At 37.4% G+C, this 19,802-nt stretch overlaps 1 protein-coding gene across 4 annotated transcripts in view; it reads right to left on the bottom strand.

The window, feature by feature from the left end:
- The window catches only part of TRAPPC13 (trafficking protein particle complex subunit 13), a 57,446-nt gene that overhangs the window by 32,600 nt on the left and 5,044 nt on the right, over positions 1 to 19,802 (bottom strand). For all 4 annotated transcript variants that reach the window (XM_077117330.1, XM_077117331.1, XM_077117328.1 and 1 more), the window contains exons 2-3: positions 8,111 to 8,179; positions 7,474 to 7,573 (exon numbers count right to left, since the gene is read on the bottom strand). In XM_077117330.1, the coding sequence (XP_076973445.1) occupies positions 7,474 to 7,573; positions 8,111 to 8,179 (169 nt within the window). The remainder of the gene's footprint in view (positions 1 to 7,473; positions 7,574 to 8,110; positions 8,180 to 19,802) is intronic.

Raw genomic sequence — 19,802 nt, 5'->3', positions numbered from 1 at the left:
TTTTTAAAAGAAAACCAGAGCAGCACAGAATTTTAAAAATTATATTTTTATTAAAAACTGTCCATACACAGTCTCACCATATTACACAATCAAAGACTTACAATATCATCACATAGTTCTGTATTTTTGATCATGATCATTTTTAGAAATTTGCATCACTCCAGAAAAAGAAATAAAATTAAAAAAAGAACTCATACATGCCATACTACTCCTTACTCCTTCCTCACACTGACCCACAGTATTTCAATCTACCCAATTTTACCCTTTATCTTCCCCTATTACTTATTACTTTTTCATCCTTATTTTTTACTCATCTGTCCATACCCTGGATAAAAGGAGCATCAGACACACGCTTTCACAATCACATAGTCACAATGTAAAAGTTATACAGTTATATAGTTTTCTTCAAGAATCAAGACTACTGGAACACAGTTCAAGAGTTTCAAGTACTTCCCTCTAGCCACTCCACTATACCATAAACTAAAAAGGAATATCTACATAATGCTAAGAACAAGCTCCAGGATAATTTCTCGACTCTGCAATCTTTCAGCCACTGAGACTTTATTTTCTCTCATTTCTCTCTTCCCCTTTTGCTCAAAAAGGCTTTCTCATTCCCATAATACCAGGTCCCGGCTCATCCCCAGAAGTCAGGTAACATGTTGCCAGGGAGATTTACATTCCTGGGAATGATGTCCTGCATAGGGGGGTAGGGCAGTGAGTTTACCTGCCAAGTTGGTTTAGAGAGAAAGGCCACATCTGAGCAACAAAAGAGGCTCTCTGGGGATGACTCTGAGGCATAATTATCAGTAGGCTTAGCCTCTCTTTGCAGGAATAAGTTTCATAGGGGTGAAACCCAAGATTGCGGGCTCAGCCTATTGAACTGGTTGTCCCCACTGCTTGCAAGAATATCAGGAAATCCCTGGATAGGGGAGTTGAATATTTCCTCCTTTCACCCCAGTCCCACAAGGGGACTCTGCACATACTTTATTCTCTGCCCAAATTACTCTGGGATATATCGGGGCATCACACTAACCTGTACAAACCCAAAAGATCTCATGTCCTAAACAAGATTTCAAGAGCACAGAATTTTAAAAAACACTGTTACTATTCAATTGTATCATGAGCATTTTCCGAACCCACCATATTTTATTTCATTTTTTAAAATTAGAGAACTTGTAGGCTTACAGAAAAATTGTGCAGAATATACACCGTTCTCATATTCTTCACACGTACACCTTCTCTATTATTAACAATTTGCATTAGTGTGGCACTTCTGTTACAACTGATGAAACAATATTATTATAATTATACTAGTATTATAGGCAATAGATGTTAGGTTTCATTTTTGTGCTGTAAAGTCTTATTGTTTTCATAAAGAATATTTTTATTGAGAAATCTTCACACACATACATTCCACACACGGTGTCTAATCAAATGGCTCACAATACCATCCCATAGCTGTTCATTCATCACCATGACCATTTTTTAGAGCATTTGTGTCACTCCAGAAAAAGAAATAAAAAGAAAAAATTCATACACACCATACACCTTACCCTTCCCTCTTACTGACCACTAGTATTTCCATCTACCTAGTTTATTTTACTCTTTGTCCCCCCTATTATTTATTTTTATCCATTTTTTTTAAACTCATCTATCCATACACTGGATAAAAGGAGCATCAGTTACAAGGTTTTCACAATCACAGTCACACTGTAAAAGTTATATCTTTATACAATTGTCTTCAAGAATCTAGGCTACTGGAACATAGCTCAGCAGTTTCAGGTACTTCCTTCCGCCCACTCCAACATAACATAAACTAAAAAGGGATACACATATATGCATAAGACTAACCGCCAAGATAACCTCTCGATCCTGTTTAAAATCTCTAAGCCACTGAAACTTTATTTTGCATCATTTCTCTTTCCCCTTTTGGTCAAGAAGGCTTTCTCAGTACCTTGAGGCTCATCCTGGGATTTCTGTCCCACATTACCAGGGAGATTTACAACACTGGGAGTCATGTCCCGTGTAAGAGATAGGGCAATGAGTTCACCTGCTGAGACAGAGGCCACATCTGAGCAACAAAAAAGGTTCTCTGGGGGTGACTCTTTGGCCTAATTTTAAGTAGGCCCAGTTTATCCTTTGCAGTGGGTGTGAGATGATATCTCATTGTGGTTTTGATTTGCATTTCCCTAATTTCCAATGAAGGTGAGCATCTTTTCAGTGCTTTGTAGCTACTCGTATTTCCTTTTCTGAGAAGTATCTCTTCATTTCTTTTACAATATCTTTATATATATTCTGGATACTAAGCCCTTATCTGATAGGCAGTTTCCAAATATTATCTCCATTGTGTTGACTGCCTTTTTACTTTCTTGACAAAGTTTTCTGAAGCACAAAAGTGTTAAATTTTGAGGAGTTCTCATTTATCTATTTCTTTTTCCAATGCTTGTGCTAGGAAACCACCTCCTATTATAAGTTTTATAAGGTATTTTCCTCTAGTTTTATGGTCTTAGCTCTAATGTGTAGGTCTTTAATCCATTTTGAGTTAGTTTTTGTATAGGGTGTGAGATATGGATTCTCTTTCATTCTTTTGCATGTGGACATCCAGTTCTCCAAGCACCATTTATTGAAGAGGCTGCTCTATCCCAGGAGGGTCGGCTTGACCGCCTTCCCAAAGATCAGTTGTCCACAGATAAGAAGGTCTATATCTGAAAACTCTTTTGATTCCACTGGTCAGTATATTTATATTTATGTCAGTACCGTGCTGTTTTGACCACAATAACACTGTAATACGCTTTAAAGTCAGGTAGTATGAGACCTCCCACTTAATTTTTCTTTCTGAAGATATTTTTAGCTATTTGGGGCACCATGCCCTTCCAAATAAATTTGGTTATTGTTTTTTCAATTTCTGCAAAGTAAGTTTTGGGGATTCTAATTAGTATTGCATTGAATCTATAAATCAATTTGGGTAGAATTGACATCTTAACTACATTTAGTCTTCCAACCTATGAACATGGTATGGACTTTCATTTATTTGGGTCTTTCATGATTTTAGCAATTCTTGTAGTTTTAGGTGTACAGGTCTTTTGTACCCTTAGTTAAATTTACTCCTAAAGATTTGATTCTTTTGGTTGCTATTTGTGCCAGTTTGAATCTGTTGAGTACCCCGGAAAAGCCATGTCCTTTACTCCTCATTCAATGTTGCTGGGTGGGAAGCTTTTTGATTATCCATGGAGATATGACCCACCCATTTGTGGGTGGTAACTTTTGATTAGGTAGTTTACATGGAGATGTGTCTCCACCCTTTCAAGACAGGGTTGCTTACTGGAGACAATTAAATGTGAACCATTTTGGAAAGAGTCACAAGAGCTGATACAACTAGACACCTTTGGAGATGAAGAAATAAAATGCTCCCAGGGAAACTTCATGAAACAAAAAGCCTGGAGAGAAAGGTAGCAAACATCACTATGTTCACCATGTGCCTTTCCAGTTGAGAGAGAAACTCTAAACCTCATCAGCCACCTTGAATCAAGCTATCTTTACCTGAATACCTTAGACTGGACATTTATATAGCCTTGCTTTAATTTGGTCACTTTCATGGCCTTAGAACACGTAAGCTTGCAACTGAATAAATTCCCCTTTTTAAAAGCTATTCCATTTCTAGTATATTGCATTCCAGCAGCGCCCTAACTAAAACACTATTGTAAAAAAAACTGAATTTTTTTTCTTGATTTCCTCCTCAGATTGCTAACTAGTGTACAAAAACATTACTGATTTTGCAGTATTTATCTTGTACTCTGCCACTTTGCTGTACTCATTTATTAGCTCTAGTAGCTTTGCTATAGACTTTTTCAGATTTTCAACATATAGTATCATATCATCTGCAAACAGTAGAGATGTTTACTTCTTCCTTTCCAATTTGGATGCCTTTTATTTCTTTTTCGTGTTTAATTGCTCTGGCTAGAATTTCAGCACCATGTTGAATAACAAGGGTGACTAGTGTGCCTCCTCGTCTTGTCCCTGAACTTAGAGGGAAAGCTTTTAGTCTTTCCTGGATGAGGATGATGTCAGCCGTGGGTTTTTCATATATTCTCTTTATCATGTTGAGGAAGTTCCCTTCTATTCCTAACCTCTGAAATGTTTTCATCAAGAAAGGATGTTGAATTTTGTCAAACGTCTTTTTTTGCATCAATCAAACTGATCATGTGTTTTTTCTGCTTTGATTTGCCGATATGTGTTGTGCCGGTTTGAAAAGATTTATGTACCCAAGAAAAGCTATGCTTTAGTACTAATCTAATCTTACGGGAGCAACCCTTTCTTTTAATCCCCATACAGCACTGTAGGATGGATACTTGACTAAATCATCTCCACAGAGATGTGAATCACCCAGTTGTGGGTATTAACCTTGGATTAGAGGGAACTGTGCCTCTACCCACTCCAGGTGGTCTGGATTAGTTTACTGGAATCCTTTAGAAGAGAAACATTTTGGAGAAAGTGGGAGAGCAACAGAGCAGAATCATGAGAACCATAAGAGCAACAGAGCCGAGTCCACCGGCCAGAGACCCTTAGAGGTGAAAACGACCCTGGGGGAGACTTCATAAAACAAGAAGCCTGAAGAGAAAGGCAGCAGATGTCACCATGTTTGCCATGTGCCTTTCCAGTTGACAGTGAAACCCTGAAGTTCACTGGCCTTACTCGAGTGAAGGTAACCTCTTGTTGGTGACTTAATTTGGGCATTTTTATAGACTTGCTTGAATTGGGATATTTTCATGGCCTTAGAACTGTAAACTAGCAACTTAATAAATTCCCCCTTTTAAAAGCTGTTCCATTTCTGGTACATCACATTCTGGCAGCTAGCAAACTAGACAAGTGTATTAAATTAATTGATTTTCTTACGTTGAACCATCCTTGCATATCTGAAATAAATCCCACTTGGTCATGGTGTATAATTCTTTTAATGTGCTGCTGGATTGGATTTGCAAGATTTTTTTTTTTTTTTTTGAGGAGATTTGCATCCATATTCATTAGAGAGACTGGCCTGCAATTTTCTTTTCTTGGAGTATCTTTGCCTGGTTTTGGAATTAGCTTGACGGTGGCTTCACAGAATGAGTTAAGCGGTTTTCCGTCTTCTTTAATATCTCTGAGGAGTTTGAGCAGGACTTTCCTGAATGATGGTTAGAATTCACATGTGAAGCCATCTGGTCCTGGACTTTTCTTTTTGGGGAGCTTCTCGATGACTGATGCAATGTCCTTACTTGGGACTTGTTTGTTGAGTTTGCCGATTTCTTCTTGATTCAATGTTGGTTGTTCATGCCTTTTTAGGAAGCTTTCCATTTCACCTACTTTGTCTAGTTTATTAGCATACAGTTGCTTGTTGCTTGTAGTATCCTCTCATTACCCCCTTTATTTATGTGGGGTCAGTGGTTATGGTTCCTCTTCCATTTCTGATTTGACTAATTTGCATCATCCATCTCTCTCTTTTTTTCTGTTTTTGCCAACTTAGTTCTCTTTAAGTTTATCCTGTTTGGGGTTTGTTAGGGTTTTAGAATGTGCATAATTACATCCTTCATTAAATGTGGGAAGTTTTCTGCCATGATTATTTTTATTAATCCTCTGCTCCATTCTCTTTCTTTTCCTTCTAAGACTCTAATATGTATATTGATAAGTTTGATGATGTCCTACAGGTCTCTTAAGCTCTGCTCACCTCTTTTTCATTATTCTTTCTGCTCCTCATTTAAATTGAATTGTCTTCAAGTTCAAATATTCTTTCTTTTGCCAGCTCCAATCTTCTATTGAAACCCTCTATTTTCATTCTCATTTCAGTAATTGTGCTCTTCAACTATAGTATTTGTTTGGCTCCTTTTAAAATTTTCAGTCTGTTTACTGAGATTCTCCTATTGTTCATCCTTCATTTTCCTGATATCCTTAGTTCCTTCTCTGTGTTTTCTTTATCTACCTGAACGTGTTGAAGAACATGTCTTTAAAGTCTTTGCTCAGTATGTCAAAAGTCTACTTTGCGGATGGTTTCTGGATTTTTATCTTTTTGTTTTCATCATATAGTATATTCATCATCATGGTCATTTCTTAGAACATTGTATCAATTCAGAAAAAGAAATAAAAAGAAAACAGAAAAAAAATTCATACATACCATACCTCTTACCCCTCCCTAGTATTTCAATCTACTAAATTTATTTTAACATTTGTTCCCCCTATTATTTATTTTTAATTCATATGCTTTACTCATCTGTCCATAAGTTAGATAAAAGAAGCATCAGACACAAGGTTTACACAATCTGGATTTTTATCTTGCTCCTTTGGATGGAGCAATTCCTTATCAATTGATAAAGTGATAAAATTCCTTTATCAATATAAACTTTGGTTTTATACTGTACATTTAGCATTTTAATGTGTTATCTCTGAGATTTAGTCTCTGAGCTGTCTGTTCTTTAAGTTTTTATTTAGTTATTTAGTGATATGATGGAGACTGATTTGAGTGCCAAGAGCTAACAAAAATAAAATAAAAATAAACCCAGGCACAAAATACCTTTCAGAGTCTTTGCCTGAGTCTTGTCCTGGGCTTTTGCTATCTCTTGGTCTTCAGAATTCTCCTCTACAGTAATTCCAATGCTCCCCAAACTCTCCTTAAAATACACTTTCCCCTCCTCCAGGGTGCTCTATTGCATTTCTTAAAGCTGGTAATCCTTTGTTACAGGCAACTTTGACTTAATTATTTCTTAGATCGCTTTTGCCCTCCTATGGAGAAGACCAGTTGAAGGCAACAGTCACGTGCAGGGACCTCAGTCTTTTCTGAGCCTTTATCTAGCCCTGGGCTGTGCTTGCTCCTTGTCGTAGGTATTCTCCCCTTTTCAGAAATTTGGACGTCCTTCTTTATGGTGTAGTGCTCTATTGTATGTCTTAAAGCTGGTAATTCTTTGCCCAGGTTATTTTGAGTTAATTGTGTCTTACAGTACTTGTCTGCAAGCTGTTTTTGTCTATAAGGAAACTGCTGGGTGGGTAAGCCAAAGACAAATGTCCTGGTTCAGTCTTTCAGGCTGCCACTCAAGAGACTGGCACAGAAATAAAGGAATCCCACCATATGCAAAGGTGTCCCTCTGGGACAGGGACAGGGACAGGGACCCACAACAGGAACACAAAAGGGCTCTACACTGCATTCTGGACAGGGTCGGGGAAGGGCCAGTAAGGGCAGCCCAGGCTTCCCCCATTTTTAAAGCTGTATTTTCCTGGTTTGGTAACTGTCCAGTGCTGCAACCCTTTAAATGTTTTCCAGAACTTTGAGGAAGATGGCTGTGCCAGTTTTTGATAGTTGCTCAATGATTTTTTGAGGTAAATAGTTTCCTTGAGTGTAGTACGTTGACATCTTGGTTGATAAGAAATCCTATATCTAATTTTCAAAAACAGAATCCATAATGGCTTTAATGTATTGTTGCATTTCTCATGTGACTATATCATTCTTACCCGAAATTCTGTGGTAAAGTCAGCATTTCTCCCAACATTAAAATTTCTGCCCCATTTACAGTTGAAGGATCATCTCTCATGAGCTGGTTAAAGAGATTGCCTGTAGCCACAGAAAAACATAAAATTCTAACATCTACCTTGGAAATAAGTTTCATTTAAATAAATTTCTGGGTGAGTTACATAAAATCTAATTTTTAATTTTAACAAATCAAATGCATCAAATAAATCTGGACTTACTGAAAGAAAATGAATACTTCATAAAAGTAGGTAAAGTAAGTCATGATATATAAAATATACCAAAAAAGCCTGAGTAATTATAAATTTAGGGAATCCAAATATAAATGTACATGAAACATGTGAAGACAAATGCTGCTCTGATAATTTATGAATAGGAATGTACCTTCAGTTAAATTAAATTTCTTGTTGCTATGGGGTATAAACAGTATCTTGATTTACAGATTGTGTGTGTGGACTGCTACTCATATAGCCACCACTTACATGGTACTAAGTAGATAACAAATAATCCAGCAAAGCATTTAGCATAAGATTGGTAAAGCTAGGCTTATTCCAAGGTTAAGTAGGCAGTGCAAGTTTCAGCTATTCCACAGGTAAAAGTAGGACAATAAATATGCCATACCAGGTAAGTCTTTCTCTTCACAGGTCACTGGAATATTGGTGAATAAAGTAGGCTTAGTCAACCGCATCACTGCGAATTAAGAAAGTAAAAACAAACAAAACATTAATATTGATTTGGGCTACTATTCTCAGGTTGTGTAACTAAGAAATTAAGAAGTTACAAATGTTTATTATTATTGAATCAATATATAAATTTTTTTTTCTAGACTGCAGAATAACAAAAGTTAATACCTGAAATTACTGAAACTCAACTAGTTTCAGCACTCTGTATACTTGCTATTGTAATGGCTATTCTAATATAGTCTCACCCTTCTGAATACTTACTATTGTAATGGTTATTCTAATTTAGTCTCAGCCCTGTTCATATCAGTTGATTTTTACTGAGTTGGCCATAAATGAGGGTTGATTTCTGAGCTCTCAATTTGATACCATTCCCCCTTAATTTCTGTTTCATTTCTTAACAAACCAAGAGAAAATATGTTCTCAACGGACTACTGAAACTTTTTAAACTACTTTTGAGTTCACCAAACAATAACTGTTCATTTGCTTATGGGCTCAAACTTTCATTATGTACAAAGGTATTGTAAAGTTTAGTTTCTGCTAATCCTATGGTTTTCTAGGGGATGAAGAGTGGTGGTAAGGATATAACTAAAAAAAGATCTATTTTAAAAAATATTTTAAAATATTTAAAAAATATTTGCTTTCTTCATATATTCAGTAAGCATAAAAATCAACTGAGGGGAAAGTAGTTGGTGGGAAATATTATCATCTTGTGGACTCAAGGAATATTACTATGAAGCACAATCCATTATATTGTAGATCCTTAACCAACTGAGGAAGCTGAGTTAAGTGACATACAACTATCCCATTCCTTGAATTTTTAAATTAGCTAGTATCACTGTAATTGTCTAGATGGAAGACAATCTAAAGTATTCCAATATCAAGCAGACTTAAAACTCAATGTGTCCTGCTTATAATGAATTAATGGACTTCAAAAGTAAACATAATGTTGGCTGGAGAACAGTAAGTACAAAATTAAGATTTAATAAGAAAGTACTGATGATTAAACAGTAATCGCATAGTCAGATTTCTATGTAAAAGCCAGTTTCTGGTTAAAAAAAAAAGTTATCCATTTCTACCTATTAAATTAAGGGACAAAAAAGAATGTTATATTTAGTTGAGTATCAACTATTTGCTAGAAACATGGCATAGTTCATGCCATGTGTACAGAGAGCAATCTGTGGAAATTACAAAATATAAACTAATTTCACTAATTTAAGAAACTCATGTTTCATCCCAAATCTTGTAAAACACCTTTATAAATCTTCAACACATACAAACAAACAGGACAGAGGCCACACACTAAGTGAACAGGGACTAATTTAACTGCATATACATTATTCTTGGCCAAAACATAAACTTCTTCAGTTTCTAGGGTTTTAACAGTGGAATGTAGAAACTGTGCTTAGCCTTGAGGTTCTAAATACTCTAACCTGACTTGAAAGAGGTTCTAAACGACTTCTAAGCGCTCCATTACTTCTTTTTTTTTTTTTTAATTTTTTTATTAATCAAAAAAAAGAAATTAACACAACATTTAGAAATCATTCCATTCTACAAATGCACTCAGTAATTCTTAGTATCATCACATAGATGTATGATCATCATTTCTTAGTACATTTGCATCGATTTAGGAAAAGAACTAGCAAAACAGCAGAAAAAGATATAGAATGTTAATATAGAGAAGAGAATTAAAATAATAATACTAATAATATATATATATATAAAAAGGAAAAGGAAAAAAAACAAAAACAAAAGATACAAACACACAAACAAACAAACAAAAAACCATATTTCAGGTGCAGCTTCATTCAGTGTTCCAACCTAGTTACATTACACTTAGGTATTATTGTGCTGTCCATTTTTGAGTTTTTGTATCTAGTCCTGTTGCACAGTCTGTATCCCTTCAGCTCCAATTACCCATTATCTTACCGTGTTTCTAACTCCTGCTGGTCTCTGTTACCAATGATATATTCCAAGCTGATTCTCGAATGTCGGTTCACATCAGTGGGACCTTACAGTATTTGTCCTTTAGTTTTGGGCTAGACTCACTCAGCATAATGTTCTCTAGGTCCATCCATGTTATTACATGCTTCATAAGTTTAGTCTGTCTTAAAGCTGCATAATATTCCATCGTAGGTATACGCCACAGTTTGTTTAGCCACTCGTCTGTTGATGAACATTTTGGCTGTTTCCATCTCTTTGCAATTGTAGATAATACTGCTATAAACACTGGTGTGCAAATGTCCGTCTGTGTCTTTGCCCTTAAGTCCCTTGAATAGATACCTAGCAGTGGTATTGCTGGGTCGTAATCCATTCTGCCATTCTATGTCTTTTGATTGGGAAATTCAGTCCATTAACTTTTAGTGTTATTACTGTTTGGATAATATTTTCCTCTACCATTTTGCCTTTTGTATTATATATATCATATCTGATTTTCCTTCTTTCTACACTTTACTCCATACCTCTCTCTTCTGTCTTTTCGTATCTGACTCTAGTGCTCCCTTTAGTATTTCTTGCAGAGCTGGTCTCTTGGTCACAAATTCTCTCAGTGACTTTTTGTCTATAAATGTTTTAATTTCTCCTTCATTTTTGAAGGACAATTTTGCTGGATATAGGAGTCTTGGTTGGCAGTTTTTCTCTTTTAGTAATTTAAATATATCATCCCACTGTCTTCTAGCTTCCATGGTTTCTGCTGAGAAATCTACACATAGTGTTATTGGGTTTCCCTTGTATGTGACAGATTGTTTTTCTCTTGCTGCTTTCAAGATCCTCTCTTTCTCTTTGACCTCTGACATTCTAACTAGTAAGTGTCTTGGAGAACGCCTGTTTGGGTCTATTCTCTTTGGGGTGCGCTGCACTTCTTGGATCTGCAAATTTAGGTCTTTCATAAGAGTTGGGAAATTTTCAGTGATAATTTCTTCCATTAGTTTTTCTCCTCCTTTTCCCTTCTCTTCTCCTTCTGGGACACCCACAACACGTATATTTGTGTGCTTCATATTGTCATTCAGTTCCCTGATCCCCTGCTCAAGTTTTTCCATTCTTTTCCCTATAGTTTCTGTTTCTTTTTGGAATTCAGATGTTCCATCCTCCAGTTCACTAATTGTAGCTTCTGTCTCTTTAGATCTACCATTGTAGGTATCCATTGTTTTTTCCATTTTTTCTTCTTTGTCCTTCACTCCCATAAGTTCTGTGATTTGTTTTTTCAGATTTTCTATTTCTTCTTTTTGTTCAGCCCATGTCTTCTTCATGTCCTCCCTCAATTTATTCATTTGGTTTTTGAAGAGTTTTTCCATTTCTGTTCGTATATTCAGTATTAGTTGTCTCAGCTCCTGTATCTCATTTGAACTATTGGTTTGTTCCTTTGACTGGGCCATATCTTCAATTTTCCGAGCGTCATCCATTATTTTCTGCTGGTGTCTGGGCATTTGATCAGATTTCCCTGGGTGTGGGACCCAGCTGGTTGAAAGCTTTTTCTGTGAAATCTCTGGGCTCTGTTTTTCTTTTCCTGCCCAGTAGGTGGCGCTCGTGGCGCTCGTCTGTCTGCACGGCAGTCTGCCCGGGAAACCGCGCGTGGAGGCGGGGGTCGCTGGCCACCGGCTTGGGAGAGTGCCGGTCCTAATTGCCCAGCTGGCCCGAAATGCCAAGCGTGACGGGAGGGCCCCGCTATCCAACGTTCCCAGTCAGACCGGGGAGCCACGTGCGTGGAGGGGACCCCAGTCGCCAGCCGCCCCGGCCGGGAAAACGCGCGCCCCTCGGGTATCTCACCGCAGCAGATTCTCCCTGCCCGTTCAGCTGTTCCAGAATGGGGTACGCTGTCTTTTTGGTCTCTGTCATGACTCCGGGAGCTGTTTCGTATTGTTTCTGTTTCTTTAGTTGCTTTTCTGGAGGAGGAACTAAGACCCGCGGGTCTTACTAAGCCGCCATCTTCTCCGGAAGCCTCCATTACTTCTTAAGCACTGCCCAGGCAATAAGAAATGAATTTCTTTTCTTCTTTTAAGATCATGGAACTATATGCAGTAAACATCAACCTTCAGTATTTCAATTCTGAATCGCCTTTTCATTGTTTTATGTAAATAGAGAAACTTAAATCTGCCACATATGAACAGAAAGAAGCTCTTTTCAATGTGTGATTTTTGTTTTAAAAAACTGCTCACAAGGGGTCATGACTCCTGACTGTACCTTAAAGTTTTGGTTGTGTACCATTATTTCAAAATAATAAAATTGTGTTCTGTGCAAGGGACTTTTGATTAGCAACCTTATGCTAAATAAGACCTGAACAATAACCTACCACTTAAGGAGAGGGGAAAGATGGTGCATTAGTGAGGTGTACAAATTAGTTCATCCTCCAGAGCAGCTACTAAATAGCTAAGAACTGTACGGAACAACTGCTGGGGGAACATCAGTGACCAGACACACAGCATACCCCACCCAGTCTGGATAACCTGGACTCGCTGAGATCCCACACAAAACTCTAAGTTCCCCAAGCTGTGGAGGCTGGTGCCCCCCTCCACAGGTGCAGCAGGCTGGTTCCCCCAAGGGAAAGGAAACAGACTTTACTAGCAGCAAGGGCTAAGAGGAACCAAGGTCCACTTGTGGAATGAACAAATTCTGACTACCAGAAAGAGACCCCCAACACAGAGAAACCTGGAAAAAGCTTTAGAGATACTAGTTGTTGTCACAGCAGACAGGGGGTGGGGCTGAAGGAAAGACAAACAAAACAAAACAAAACAAAACCAAGGCTTTTTCAGTCAGACAGTACAAAATACTGCAAAAGAGCTGGACCCAGGGTTCTGGAAAGATGGCAGAATGTGATACGTTGAGTTCACCCCTGTTTCAAGAACAACTAGAGAAGGTACAGGAACAGGAAGGGGACAGAGATGGAGATTCCAGGGTATAAGTGACCCGGGAGGGTCTTTTACTCCACATAGGAAGGCCCTGATTACAAAAGCTGATGAGATGAAGAGAACCAGAGACCATACAGCTGGTGCAAACAGCGTAACAAGTCTTTCCAAACAGAAGACTTGAGCCCTCAGGGGTGCACAGACAGGGAGAACAGGACTAGGAATGCTCTACTTTTGTCTCCCCCACACTGCACCTGGCTCCTGTGCTCCAAGGTCTGTCTGAACTACACCATATACCCAAGACACCCATACTGCACCTCTACAACCACGTGACCCACACCCCATGCTCAAAGGTATGAGTGCAGTGTCCCCCACCTGTGTCTATACCTGGGCTGCAGCACAGCACTGCAGTCATGCCCCACTCTGTATCCTGCTCCACATCCTGCTCCAAGCCTTAGACTACTGAAAGAAATTAACTTGCAAAGTAAACCAATCAAGGTATTTACATGCCACAAAGACAACAGAAGATCACTAAGAATATCAAGATGTAGACAGATATAGCCTAGCCTAATGACCAAATTAAAACGCTGATGGAGACACAGACTTTGGAACAACTCATCAAAGATGTTCATATGACTCTACTAAATAAAATAAATGGGACAGCTAATGACATAAAGGAGATTAAGACACTAAAAGAACATAAAGAGGAATTTGAAAGAATAGAGAAATAGCAGATATCATAGTGATTAAAGATGCTACACACCAAATAAAAAATATATTAGAGACATACAACAGCAGATTTTTTTTTGTATTTCATCAAAATTAAAAAATTTTATTCTTCAAAAAACAATATTAATAAAGTGAAAAGACAATCCACACAACGGGAGAAAATATCTGGAACTACGTATCTGACAAGGGTCCAGTAGTATACAGAATATACAAGGAACTTGACAACTCAACAACAAAAAAGGCAGACAACCCAATTAAGAAAACTGACAAAGAATTTGGATACACATTTCTCCAAAGAGGAAACACAAATGGGCAATAAACACATGAAAAGATATCCATCATCATTTGTCATTAGAAAAATGCAAAACAAAACCACAATGAGATGTCACTTGAGGTCTGAGTTTTTTTGTTTTGTTTTGTTTTTCCATTCTCTCTGCATTTCTGCTTTATTTTTTCTCATCACATAGTTGTATATTCATCACCATGATCATTTCTTAGAACATCTGCATCAATTCAGAAAAAGAAAACAGAAAAAAATTCATACATACCATACCCCTACCCCTCCCTTTCATTGATCACTAGCATTTTGATCTACTAAATTTATTTTAACATTCGTTCCCTCTATTATTTATTTATTTTTAATCCATATGTTTTACTCGTCTGTCCATAAGGTAGATAAAAGAAGCATCAGACACAAGGTTTTCACAATCACACAGTCACACTGCGAAAGCTATATCATTACACAATCATTTTCAAGAAATGTGACTACTGGAGCACAGCTCTACATTTCCAGGCAGTTCCCTCCAGCCTCTCCATTACACCTTAACTAAAAAGGTGATATCTATTTAATGCGCAAAAATAACCTCCAGGATAACCCCTCAACTCTGGAATCTCTCAGCTGTCGACACTTTATTTTGTCTCATTTTTCTATTCCCCTTTTGGTCTATTCCTTGATGCTGAGTCCCAGCTCATTCTAGGATTTCCATCCCACGTTGCCAGGAAGGTCCACACCCTTGGGAGGCATGTCCCACATAGAGAGAGGGAGGGCAGTGAGTTTGCTTGTCATGTTGACTGAGAGAGAGGCCACATCTGAGCAATAGAAAAGGTTCTCTTGGGGGATACAACAGCAGATTTGAAGAGGCAGAAGTAAGAATAAGCAAACTAGAGGACAACTGATTTTGAACACTCAAAACAGCAAATGGCAAAAAAGATAAAAAATTTGAATAGGATCTCAGGGAAATGCTGGACAAAACAAACTGTACAAACATAAGAATCACTGTTGTCCCAGAAGGAGAAGGGAAGAATAAAGGGCTAAGAAGAGCAGTTGAGGATATAATGGGGGAAAACTTCCCAACCCTTACAAAGGACAAGAATACGCAAATCAGAGAAGCCCAATGAACTCCAAGTAGAATAAATCCAAATAGGCCTTCCCCAAGACACATACTAATCAGTCTGTAAAATGTTGAGGAGTAGCAGAAAATCCTGAAAGTGGCAAGAGAAAAACCATCTACTACATACAAGGGAAACCACATAAGACTGAATTCAGACTACTCAACTGGCACTATGGAGGTGAGAAGGCAGTAGTATGATATATTTAAGATCCTGAAAGAAAAAGACTTCCAGCCAAGAATTCTGTACCCACCCAAATTGCCCTTCAAAACTGAGGGAGAGATTAAAATTTTCACAAACTAATCCTAAAAGAATTTGTCAACAAGAGAGGGGCCCTACAAGAAATACTAAAGGGAGCTCTGCCAGTTGAAAAAAACAAAACAAAACAGGGGAGGGAGTTCTGGAGGAAGGCACAGAATTTAAGAATACCAGTAAAAGTAATTTAAAGGATAAAAAGATTTTGTTTCTGATAAACAAAATCCAAAGGATAAGATGGTGGATTCAAGAAATGCTTTTTTAGTAACATATTTCAATGTTAATGGACTAAACTTGCTAATTAAAAGATACAGACTGGCAGAACGGATCAAGAAATATAATCCAGATAAAAGCTGCTTACAAGAGACTCATCTTAGACACAGGATACAAATAGACTGAAAGTGAAAAGATGGAAAAAGATGCTCCACACAAGTTGTAACCAAAAGAAAGGAGGAATAGGAGTAGCTATATTAATATTGGACACAACGGACTTTAAATGTAAAGGCATCATAAGAGACACTATATATTAGGACACTATATATTAATAAAAGGACACTATATATTAATAAAAGGGACAAATAACAAAGGAGAAATAACAATCATAAACGTTTATGCTCCCAATCAAGGAGCTCCAAAGTACATGAGACAGGCACCGGCAAAACTGAAGGGAGCGAAAGACGTTTCAACAATAATGTAACAGACTTCAGTACAACATTCTCCTCTACATATAGAACAAGACAGAGGATCAACAAGGAAAAAGAGAAGTTAAACAACGTGATAAACGAATTAGAGCTAACAGTCATATATAGGTCATTATAACCCAAAACACTGTTCTCTAGTGCTCATGGAACATTCTCCAGGATAGATCATATGCTGGGGCACAAACAGAGCTTTATAAATTTAAAAACATCAAAATTACTCAGAGCACTTTTTTAGATCACAATGGAATGAAGTTGGATGTCAATAACCACCAAAGAATGAGAACTTTCACAAATACAACGAGATTAAATAACACACTGTTAAACAACCAGTGGGTCAAAGAAGAAATTGCTGGAGAAATCAGTTGCTATCTGGGGATGAATGAAAACAAGAATACAATTTATCAGAAGTTATGGGATGTGGCAAAGGCTGTGCTGAGAGGGAAATTTATTGCCCTGAATGTTTATGTTAAAAAACAAAACAAAACAAGAAATCACATGATCATCTTGATTGATGCTGAAAATTCATTTGACAAAATTCAACATCACTTTATGATAAAAACTTCAAAAGACAGGAATCAAAGGTCACTTTCTCAATATAATAAAGGCATATTATAGAGCTTCTAGAAGAAAATGTAGGGAAACATCTTTGAGACCTAGTCACAGGAGGTAGCTTCCTAAACTTTACACCTAAAGCATAAGCAACAAAAGAAAAAGTAGATAAATTGGAACTCCTCAAAATCAAATGCTTCTGCACTTCAAAAGATTTTGTCAAAAAGATGAAGAGGCAGCCAACTCAATGGGAGAAAAAACGTTTGGAAATCATATTGGACAAAGGTTTGATTTCTTGTATATACAAAGAAATCATACAACTCAACAACAAAAGAACAAACAATCCAATTATAAAATGGGCTAAAGATATGAATAGGCATTTTTCTGAAGAACAAATACAGATGACTGAAGAGCACATGACGAGATGCTCATTTTTATTAGCTGTAAGGGAAATGCAGATCAAGACTACAATGAGATACCACCTCACACCTATAAGAATGGCTGCTATTAAACAAACAGGGAACTATAAATGTTGGAGAGCATGTGTAGAAAGTAAATATCGAGTTGCCCTATGACCCAACAATACCACTACTTGGTATATACCCAGAAGACCTGAAAGCTGTGACAAAAAAAGACATTTGCACACCGATGTTCATAGCAGCACTATTCACAATTGGCAAAAGATGGAAACAATCCAAGTGCCATCAACAGACGAGTGGCTTAACAAAATGTGGTATATATAATAGGATGGAATGTTATACAGCAATAAGATGAAATGATGTCCTGAACCACATGACAAGATGTATGAGCCTTGAGGACATAATGCTGAGTGAAATAAGCCAGACACAAAAGGATAGTTATTGTGTGACTCCACTTTTGTGACTGTGAGTTACTGTGTGACTCCACTTTTGTGACTGTGGTAAAGTGGCTGAAGGATGCACAGACTGAGAAGTAGATTGGTGAATGATGGTGTATACATATGATCAAATACTGTGTTGCTACAAAAAGGAACAAAGTTGTGAGGCATACAACATTGTGAATGAACCTGTGGGGCATTTGCTAAGGCAAAATAAGCCAGAAAAAAAAGAGCAATTATTGTATGGTCTCATTTAGAAAATGCTGATAAGAAAATAGGGGCCTAGATTGTAAGCTCTTGTAGCAGTCACATTTTGTCCAGAGTGGTATTTATCATTTCTGGATTTTCAGAGTCTGTTTTATGTATATGTAACCTGGTATTCAGAGATAAGCACAAAGGTGATCAGGTCAGGATTAAGGTAATTCAGAACCTTAAGGTAAGGAAGACAATGTCTATATTTTCAACCTCACCTACTCTTTGAGAACAAAGGAAGAAAGGTTTATTTTGTCCACAACCTGAATTTTCTGTAGCACATAATCTAACTGAACCTATCTAGATAGCTCATTTAAACAATCGAAACACAGGGAGCCCAGAATAAAAATGAGGGCCTTTAATTCTGTATAGATTTATGTAATGCCTGGACATATCCCAGAAAACATTAAGCAGACAAAAAGTATTGGCAAAAAGTTCTTTGAGGGATGGGAGTAAAAATACAGAACTATTAAACTTTACCACTGGGGAAACCCCCGAAACTGTGTCAAATATCAGGGACTCCCAAATCAATAGGCCAAGCCCTTGATCTTGAGGCTTGCTCTTGTGAGGCTGATGTATGTAGCTGAGAAGCTTCTTTCCTATAGGTATGCCTAAGAGTTACCTCCAGAGGACCTGTTTTGTTGTTCAGATGTGGCCTCCCTCTCTCTCTAAACCCAACTCTGCAAATGACCATCCCCCCTACGTGGGACATGACCTCCCACAGGTGTGAAAGAGTCCCTGGCTACATGGGAAATGACTCCGAGGGATGAGTACAGCCCTGGCATGGTGGGATAAACAATGCCATCCTGTTCAAAAGGGGGAAAATAAGTGTAACAAATAAGTATTAGTGGCTGAGGGTTCAAATAGAGTCTAGAGGCTACTCCGGAGGTTGCTCTTATGCGAACTTGTCAGACATTGCTATCATAACTTGCCAAACCCCAACCAAAACCATTCTAGTCAATCCTAAAGAACACCTGCAGCATTATATAAGATTCTAAAAAGGATCCATGCACTAAAGGGTAACTTTCTAAAACCTACAACCTTCAGATGGGCCCCTGGACCAGATATGCCCTGAAACCCAGAGGGGCCAGTCTTTCTAGAACATCAGCTAGTTCCATCTCCCTATCCCTTATTAGTGACAGTTCTAACATGAAAAAGTTAGAATGGGCATTGCCCAAATACCCTTAAAGAGTAGGAGAAAGAGCAAAGTTTATGGTGGAATTATACAGAGAAGGTATGGTTTTACAAACGAGTGTGACTGCTGAATCATCATATTGATATTTCCTTTAGTCTCTAGTATCTTAGAGCAACTAGAAGTAAAAACCTAAAATCGTGGAATTCTAACCCATATCAAACTCTGAAATCTGTTCTACAACCAATTGTTGTGCTGTGCTTTGAAATTTATTGCTTTTTTGTATATATGTTATTTTTCAAAAAAAAGAAAAAAAAAGTGATGGTAAAAAAAAATATATATATATATTCCTTCCAGCTTCCAATGTTCTGGAGCAGCTAGAAGGAAAAATCTGAGATGATGGTATGGTAGCCCATGACAAACTCTGGGATCTGTCTTGTAACTACTTGTTGAAGAATGTTTTTGAAAACTATTTATTCTTTCTTTGCTTTGTATTATATTATACAATAAAAAAAGTTAAAAAAACCCCACTATTTTTGACTGCCAAATAATATCAACCAATTCTTATTTGCAAGCTTACTGACAATACTAATGAACTTCTTGAGGTTTCCCTGGAAATCATGGTCAAAAATCAAGATTAGTGAAGTGGAAAAGGAAGGAATTATTGAAGAAGTTGCCTTGAAAATGGTCTCTCCCTCCAGTGTTTTTTTTTTTTTTTTTTTTTGTTGTTGTTGTTCAAATACTTTTGCATTCATGCACACAACTGTCAGGTAGAGAAGTGTCTCATTTGAGAAACAGTAAAAGTGTACCAGAAGCAATTAAAAACAAAACACTGTTTTGTTACAGAGAAACTTTCCAAGTAAAGATTAATTCTTCAGTTAACAATTAGTGAGCTCCTCATATTTTAAGCTACACCAATCAGTGCAGTC

The sequence above is a fragment of the Tamandua tetradactyla genome, chromosome 9 (assembly GCF_023851605.1).
Source record: "Tamandua tetradactyla isolate mTamTet1 chromosome 9, mTamTet1.pri, whole genome shotgun sequence".
Classification (NCBI taxonomy): Eukaryota; Metazoa; Chordata; class Mammalia; order Pilosa; family Myrmecophagidae; genus Tamandua; species Tamandua tetradactyla.
Note: the sequence above shows the minus strand (reverse complement) of the source record. Positions and strands in the feature narration are given on the sequence as shown.